This window comes from Tribolium madens, unplaced genomic scaffold (genome assembly GCF_015345945.1).
Source record: "Tribolium madens isolate multiple individuals breed KSU strain unplaced genomic scaffold, Tmad_KSU_1.1 Scaffold_71;HRSCAF=194;Tcas5.2_LG6, whole genome shotgun sequence".
Lineage (NCBI taxonomy): Eukaryota > Metazoa > Arthropoda > Insecta > Coleoptera > Tenebrionidae > Tribolium > Tribolium madens.
In genome coordinates this window covers 7,853,670-7,862,937 of record NW_025401041.1, presented here as the reverse complement: position 1 = coordinate 7,862,937, position 9,268 = coordinate 7,853,670, and the positions used below count along the sequence as shown (strand labels likewise).

At 30.0% G+C, this 9,268-nt stretch overlaps 1 protein-coding gene across 2 annotated transcripts in view; it reads right to left on the bottom strand.

Moving 5' to 3' along the window:
- Positions 1–4,068: 4,068 nt before the first annotated feature.
- Positions 4,069–9,268, bottom strand: part of LOC123009219 (T-box transcription factor TBX1-like) — a 10,401-nt gene continuing 5,201 nt past the window's right edge. The window contains exons 4-7 of one of the 2 annotated variants that reach the window (XM_044405381.1): positions 7,816–7,980; positions 7,690–7,757; positions 4,713–4,798; positions 4,069–4,475 (exon numbers count right to left, since the gene is read on the bottom strand). In XM_044405381.1, the coding sequence (XP_044261316.1) occupies positions 4,135–4,475; positions 4,713–4,798; positions 7,690–7,757; positions 7,816–7,980 (660 nt within the window). In that variant the 3' untranslated portion in view covers positions 4,069–4,134. The remainder of the gene's footprint in view (positions 4,476–4,712; positions 4,799–7,689; positions 7,758–7,815; positions 7,981–9,268) is intronic. The other variant, XM_044405382.1, reaches the window with a different exon arrangement.

Sequence of the window (9,268 nt, the reverse complement as noted above, 5' to 3'; positions counted from 1 at the left end):
TAACATCAAGTGCTACCACTTGACGTAAACAAACCGGCCATAAATTTTATGGAAACCATTCGACGTGGGAAATGACTTTTTGTGTATACAAACGAGCCACAAATCATCCAATTTTGATTGTGTTACTCCAACAAGAATTTCGGTTGTTTATCGATGAGTGATGAACAGCTCGACATCGCATTTTATCATTTTCAAACGAATTACGCATAAAAACCAATAAAAAACGCCCTGAGAGCGGTTACCATGGTTTAAAACTCCAGTTGTCATGGTAATGTGTGGCCTTTTTGCATAACAACCAATCAAAACACAGCGTTATTAACGTTGCTATGGTTTTAAAACACGTTGCTATGACAATGAAGAATACGAAAACAAATTGCAAAAGCGGCAAATTCAAATAATTTTCACTGTGTTATTGTCACATCGCATTTTATTACGCATAAAAACCAATAAAAAACGCTCTTTGAACGGTTACCATGGTTTAAAACTGGCTTTTTTGCATAACAACCAATAAAAACACAGTGTTACTAACGTTGCCATGGTTTCAAAACGCGTTGCTATGACAATGAACAATAAGAAAACAAATTTCATTAGCGGCAAATTCAAATAGTTTTTACTATGTTACTGTCAATTTTTACTCAATCACATCACATTTTATCATTTTAACAAATGTTTAAACAATTACCGTCGAAATACGCAAAACAACCAATAAAAAACAGCATTAGAGCGGTTACTACGATTAAAACTGCTGTTGCTATGGTAATGTGTGGCATTTTTTACATGACAACCAATGAAAACACAGTGTTACTAACGTTGCTATGGTTTCAAAACGCGTTGCTATGACAATGAACAATAAGAAAACAAATAACCAAAACAACCAATGAAAAAACAGCATTAGAGCGGTTACTACGATTAAAACTGCTGTTGCTATGGTAATGTGTGGCCTTTTTGCATAACAACCAATAAAAACACAGCGTTATTAACGTTGCTATGGTTTCAAAACGCGTTGCTATGACAATGAACAATAAGAAAACAAATGGCAAAAGCGGCAAATTTAAATAGTTTTTACTGTGTTATTGTTAATTATTACTCAATCACATCACATTTTATATTTTTAACAAATTTTTAAACAATTACCATCGAAATACGCAAAAAAAACAATAAGAAAACAGCATTAGAGCGGTTACTACGATTAAAACCGCCGTTGCTAGGTAATGTGCGGCCTTTTTGGATAACAACCAATAAAAACGTTGTTATGACAATGAACAATAAGAAAACAAATTACAAAAGCGGCAAATTCAAATAGTTTTCACTATATTATTGTCAAATTTTACTCAATCGCATCACATTTTATCATTTTTGGCAAATTTTTAAATAAAAAAAAACAGCATTAGAGCGATTCAACTGCTGTTACTATGGCTATTTTCCATAACAACCAATAAAAAATCAGTGTTATTAACGTTGCTATGGTTTCAAAGCACGCTTTCTATGACAAATTGCAGAAGCGGGAAATTTAAATAGTTGTCACTTAGTTATTGTCAATTTTTGTTCAATTCATTACCATTTTGTATTAAATATGTATACAGAATGACTAACAAAAGGCCTTTGCAGCTATATCTACTTATTTATATATAATTAGTTTCAAGAATTTGTTTTTTGGCATAATTTTTTTAATTTTTAGTAAAAAAAATGGTTTCAATGACAAAAAAAAACAAAAAATTATTAAAAAAAATTGAAAAACAGTGTTTACATTTGCCTTCATGTTGTTGACATTTTTTCAGAGCTGACAAAAATTTCAATCAATTAAAGTCTTTTTTTTTTACTGTAATTATAATACTAGGTGATTCCGAAATCTTAAAATCTGGTAAAACGCAACCAAGCGACACCCTGTATATGGTCATAAAAAGTCCAGGTGCGAAAAAAATAATAATGTGCATCATTTTCTTTAGCCAATCAAAGGCCGGAAATTTGCATTGGCGCCGAATTCAAACCCGTGTGAGTTTATTTCGGGAACAATGGCCGTTTTTTGGGCGATTCTTGCCAACAAAATCGCATTTAAATCTCATAAATCTTGTCCGACATCGGTAAAAATCTGTAACTTGACAGTCCGTATGTTTCCCAACTAATGATTAATTAGCAAAGGGACACGTAAAAGTGAGCGTGTGACGACTTGTCACGTCCGTGATTGATGTCTTTCGTAGAGGGTGGTATTGAAGTCCGGCCGGAAGTCAAACACTCGAAAGAAAAATAAAATTGTTGTTTTTTCATAAATAATCAAATAAATCGTTAAAATTCCACTCTGGAGTGATTACGAAATGTGGAGAGCTTCGTTGCGACATAGAAAAAGTGGGGAAAAAGTTGCGCAATTCGAGTTTTGGCCAATTTTGATCAATTTTTGACATTTGACTCAATTTGGTGACATTTAAAAAATACGTTCATGGGATACTATCACGTGCCAACTTTTTAATAAACTGTTAAATAAATCACTATTTTTCTCGAGAATCATCACAAAACATTGATTTGATTACAAAATTAAAATTCTGACCAAAAATTTAAATTTTGTCCAATTTTTATAAAAAAAAAATCAATTCATCGGATATTTTCACTTTTTTTCAGGGAAAAAAACCAGTCGATAGAAAATAGAATAGTTTTATTTGGTATAAGCAGGAAAATAATACTTGTGTTGATTAAAGAGAAAATTAATCACTCTGGAGTGATTACGAAATGTGGAAATTTTCGTTGCAACACATAAAAAGTGGTGAAAAAGTTGCACATTTCGAGTTTTGGCCAATTTTGATCAATTTTTGACATTTGACTCAATTTGGTGACATTTAAAATGGAATTAAAATGGGATGCTATCACGTGCCAACTTTTTAATAAACTGTTAAATAAATCACTATTTTTCTCGAGAATCATCACAAAACATTGCAAGATTGATTACAAAATTAAAATTCTGACCAAAAATTTAAATTTTSTCCAATTTTTATAAAAAAAAAATATATATATATCGGATATTTTCACTCTGGACTGATTACGAAATGTGGAAAGCTTCGTTCCCACACAGAAAAAGTGGTGAAAAAGTTGCACAATTCGAGTTTTGGCCAATTTTGATCAATTTTTGACATTTGAGTCGATTTGGTGACATTTAAAAAATACGTTCATGGGATGCTATCACGTGCCAACTTTTTAATAAACTGTTAAATAAATCACTATTTTTCTCGAGAATCATCACAAAACATTGCAAGATTGATTACAAAATTAAAATTCTGACCAAAAATTTAAATTTTCTCCAATTTTTATAAAAAAAAATATATATATATCGGATATTTTCACTCTGGACTGATTACGAAATGTGGAAAGCTTTGTTCCCACACAGAAAAAGTGGTGAAAAAGTTGCACAATTCGAGTTTTGGCCAATTTTGATCAATTTTTGACATTTGACTCGATTTGGTAACATTTAAAAAATATGTTCATGGGATACTATCACGTGCCAACTTTTTAATAAACTGTTAAATAAAGCACTATTTTTCTCGAGAATCATCACAAAACATTGCAAGATTGATTACAAAATTAAAATTCTGACTAAAAATTTAAATTTTGTTAAATTTTTATTAAAAAAAAAACAATTCATCGGATATTATCACTTTTTTTCGGGAAAAAAAAAAACAGTCGATAGAAAATAGAATAGTTATTTGGTATAAACATAATAAAATAATACTTGTGTCGATTAAAGAAAAAATTAATCACTCTGAAGTGATAACGAAATGTGGAAAGTTTCGTTGCGACACAGAAAAAGTGGTGAAAAAGTTGCACAATTCGAATTTTGGCCAATTTTGATCAATTTTTGACATTTGACTCGATTTGGTGACATTTAAAAAATACGTTCATGGGATACTATCACGTGCCAACTTTTTAATAAACTATCAAATAAATCACTATTTCTCTCAAGAGTCATCACAAAACATTACAAAATTAAAATTCTGACCAAAAATTTAATTTTGTCCAATTTTTATTAAAAAAAATCAATTCATCGGATATTTTCACTTGTTTTTCGGGAAAAAAAACAGTTGATAGAAAATAGAATAGTTTTATTTGGTATAAATAGGAAAATAATACTTGTGTTGATTAAAATGGCGCTTATCTGGGCCCGAAGTCGTATCCGTTTTGGTGCAGGGCCGGACTGCGGTAGTTTCCGGCGTTTGGGTAAAACCCCGAGTAGTTGGAGTACATAGTTCTCGGAAAATTGTGTCCTCGCATCGCTTTGTCGTTGCTGTAGACGGGGTTGTAGTTGTGGAGGAGGTTGTGGGGGTGGTAAACAGGTCCGTAGTTAAAATCCCCCGAATAGGGTTGTCCAATCGTTGTCAGAATGTTGGATTGGAGGAGCGATTGCTGTTGGTAGCGGTTTTGGGGGTTGTAAAGCGGCGCCGCCTCCGGCTCGGGGGCGGCGATTTCCTCGCCATCTGCTACAGGAATGTAAACTGGGATAATTTATGTAGTCGGCCATGTGCTTCACTAAATTATAAACACGCTATCTACTTAACCAGACTGTTTACAAAAGCGTTAAAAAGCACCAAAATCTTTACCGTTTTACGAGATATACTTGTAAACAGATGGTAATTGAGTTTATGTTTCGAGACTGGATTGAAGGCCTCTTTATAAGTTTTTTTTTCCAAGAAGTTTGTTTTTTTTGCGAAACTGGATAAAGTTATATTTACCTTTGTTAGTGCAGCTGGTGGGAGTAGACCGGGAAGTGGTGCGTTGGCGCTGCACTTGGGAAGATTGTGTCACCGATTCAGGACTTCTGCAAAATTTGTTTGCATTTTTTAACCAAATCATCAATTAAATCAACAATTTCTTGCTTTCAAACTGTTTCAAAACATTGTAGAAGTGATTGCGAAACGCGAAAAACAGTCTCAAATCAACACAATTCGAGTTTTGGCCAATTTTAACCGATTTTGACATTTGGTTCATTTTCTTGACGTTTGAAAAACAAGTTCATTGGATACTCTCACTTGTTAACTTTTTTTTTGATCTGTTTTCTCAGTTTTTAGCCAAATGGTCAAATACATCATTGATATTTTGCGCAATATTGATTACAAAACATAGTAGGCTTGAATACGAAATGCAAAAAGCGGCCAAAAATTGTCACAATTTGAGTTTTAGGCAGTTTTAATCGATTTTGACATTTCGATTAATTTTCTGACATTAGAAAAACACGTTCATCGGATACTATCACTTCCAATGCATTTTTATTATTTTTTTCAGTTTCTAGAAATAATCGAATAAATGATAATATTTTTACACTAAAATGATCATAACAAATGGCACACTAGATTGAGCAACGCGTAAAGCGGTCAAAAATTGTTATTATTTAAGTTTTGGTTAATTTTCAGTAATTTTGGCGTTTCAAAAAAGCGTTCAATGGATACTGTCACGTTTTAATTTGATTTGACTTGTCGTTTTGGCCAAATAATCAAATAAATCATAATTTTTTTAATTTTAAAATCTAAAAACGGTAAAGTAATAAATTGAAATTGAGTTTTTTGCTATATTTATTAATTTTGATAAAAAAGCCTTTCATTGAATATTTTCAAGGATCAAGTTTTATTTAAAAAAAAATTGACAATTGTTTGACACAACGGAAGTGTTTTTTGACGAATTTATGATTTTTTTTGAGATAATTTCGACAAGAAAAGTTATTTTTGACAATCTATTGAAAGTTAGTCTAAAAACTAACTTGTTTCGTAGTAAACGATATATCTGTTTTTGACAATTTATAAGACATTAAGACATTTTATTGAGAAATTAATAAATATTACCTGTAAAAATTTAAAGAAATGCGGTTTTTGACAGGTACAACAAGTCAAGTTATTTGTGTTGTTTTTGTCAATAAATAAAAAATTGTTCAAGAAAAATATGTTGCTTATTTTATTTCAAAAAACTTGACAAAAACTAGTTAGTTTGCAAACTATTTTTGACACTTACAAGTGTTGTTTTTGACAATACGTAAAGCTTCAGTGTTTAAAAAACATAATTTTGAGTTTTTTCGTTACAAAAAATTATTAGAAATTGTTTCAACAGACCAAAATTTGGTAGTTGTTTTTGACAAATTTTAATTAACCAATAAAAAATACTGTAAAAAATTTGTTTTTAACACAGTTTCAACAATTCTTGTTACAATACTAAGTTAAATTATTCTCACATTAACAAATAATTAATTGTTTTTGACTCATAAAATGTTTTTGACAATAAATACAAAAATTGTTCTAAAAAAAAATATCTTGCTTATTCTAAGATTTGACAAAAACTAAGCAATTTACAAACTATTTCTGACCATTACAAGTGTTGTTTTTGACAGTTTCATAAAACAGTGTTTAAATGACATTTATTTTACACTAGAATGATTATAACAAATGGCACACTAGATCGAGGAACGCGTAAACCGGTCAAAAATTGTTATTAGGTAATTTTTATTAATTTTGGCGTTTCAAAAAAGCATTCATTGGATACTGTCACGTGTCAATTTAATTTGATTTATTGTTTTGGCCAAATAATCAAATAAATCATTAATTTTTTATTTGTAAAATGTAAAAACGGGCCAATATTGATTTAAAATTGAGTTTTTATGCAATTTTCCCTAATTTTGACGAAAAAGCCGTTCATTGAATATTTTCGCGTGTCAAGTTTTAATGAAGTGTTGGCACCAGTGTGTCCAACTGAGACATGAAAGTCCCTTGTGTAAAAAGTGTGCAGTGTGGATATATTTATTTAAAAATCTCGCGCTCCGCTGAGATGTTTATTAGTTTAAATCTAAAAATATAACAAGAGTGAAGGCATGAAATGTTTCAAATTTAAAAATCGGGCCAAAATCAAAATAAATACAATTCATAATCATCCAGAGCGGATTTATGTGAGGTTTTTTCGCGTTGGAAGCTAATTGTCGATGTGTATTTGAAAAATTCGGTCTAGGAATGGCATCATTTGTAAGGGGGAGACAGCCAGATTGGAAGATGAATGTTTTCGAATACTTTTCGGCTATTAATTCAAACGCTTGGCAGTTACAGAAATAACACGCGGTCTCTTCTATAATGACAATCTTAACTATACGCCAATTCAACAAATCCTCCCTTTATAAATAAAAATCAAACAGTTTTTTGAAACGTCAAAACACATACATAAATTACAACTTACGAAATTAATTCGATTTTAATTTCAAACAGAAGCTGAGAAATATTTTAAAAACTTTCTCGACGAGAACTAATAAAGTCGCTCGTAAATACGTTAAAGTGACGCGCTTTGTAATAATTTGAGGTAATTTGCTCGTAAATACCATCAAACAGTTCGTTTCGCTAAATTATTTGACAGCGAGGCACAACCTAAATCCAATTCGGACGTTTTACATGCGACTTTTGATGTGCGAGCCGCTATTTTTAGGCAAATAAATAAGCGCCACCGAAAATTAAAGAAAAACGCTTCAAATCTAGTTACCATGGCAATATACTACTCGGTTACTATGGTTACTAGCATCGTTGCTAGGGAAACAACAAAAGCTTCTCGGTTACTATAGTATCATTAATTGGTTACTATGGTTTCAAGCGTCGTTGCTAGGGAAACAACAAAAGCTTCTCGGTTACTATAGTATCATTAATGCGTTACTATGGTTTCAAGGGTCGTTGCTAGGGAAACACTTACGTTTCGTCCGGATCGCAATCGCGGAAGCCCTTGGCAAAGGGATTGCTGGCGATTTTTAGTTGAGTTATCTGAAAGAAAAATTTGAGTGTGAAATTTGGGTTAATTTTGAAAGTTTTTAGAACTGACCCTATGATTTTGGTAGGCTGTGACTGCTGTAAAAGCAGTTTCTGGAAAAACAAAAGTCTTGAAATTTTCGCTACAATTTTCCTCGTTTGTGTTATTGGCGGTTTTTGAGGGTAAGTAGACGATGTGAAAGCGGGGTTGGTAGCGATGCATCGAATTCAAAATAATCTAAAAATAAGATAAAACATATTATAATTTAATAAAAAAAAAATTGAGTAAAACAGTAAATGACAAATAAATCGAAAAAAAACATAAACACCGATAAAAATACTAAAAAACAAATGATAAATGATAAAATGTCAAATCTTGATGATAAATTGACGATAAATCGACTAATTCCTCATCCAGTGGATCACAAAACAGAAAATGATAAGAACGACAAAAACATGACTGATAAATTGACAACAAATAAATAAACAAAAAACAAAAAAATGATAAAGATTTACCAAAAATTAAAAAATAGAGAGAAAATTTGTATAGAATAAATAAAACCAAACAAAATAAATAATCAAAAAAAAAACGATACAAAACCGAAAATAATTTTTTTAATCCAAAAGCTTAATGATAAATTATAATAAAAATATGCAAAAATGAATCTCTGTGATAGATAACCGTCGAGTCAATGGCAACACAGAAAACGGAAAAAGAAAAATGATGATAAGAATATAGATAAATTGATAACAAATGAATATTTACAGCAAACGATGTACAAAACTTTTAACAATTTAAACTTATATAAAAAAAATTAAAAAATAACAGACGATAATAAATGATAAGCAAAAATCAAAAAACGACATACTCAATATACAGTGATAATTATACATATAAAAAAATTCTACTTACGTGTCCATCATTATCATCCAGTGAATTATAAAACAGAAAACAAAAAAATGATAAGCAAAAAAAATAAAAAACGTTTATCAAAAATTGAATAACAAAATAAAATAAATAAAAAAATTAAAATAACAACAAATCACAAAGTAGGTAAATGATAAACAACATCAGATGATAATAATAATCACAACGAAAAAAAGGAAAAAAAGATAATAAGAAAAAACGAATGATAAGTAAAATTTTAATGTTTTAAACAAAAAATTATAAACGATAAATGATACACGATAATAAATATACAATGATAAAATATAAAAAAATTTCCAACTTACGTGTTCACTATCACCAGTGAGCAAAAAAATCATAACTATTTACCAAAAATTAAAAAATAATAATAAACAAACGATGATAAGTTTTAAGACAGCAACAGTCTATAATAAACAACATCATGATAATAAATACAAAAGAAAGAGAAAAACGATAATAAGAATATAACAAACGATACGCAAATTTTTTAACGATTTCAGTATAGATAAATAGAAATTAAAAATAATAAATAATGAACAATGATTTTTTTCAATTAATTAAAACAATATGATAATAAAGATAAAAATTAATAGATTAC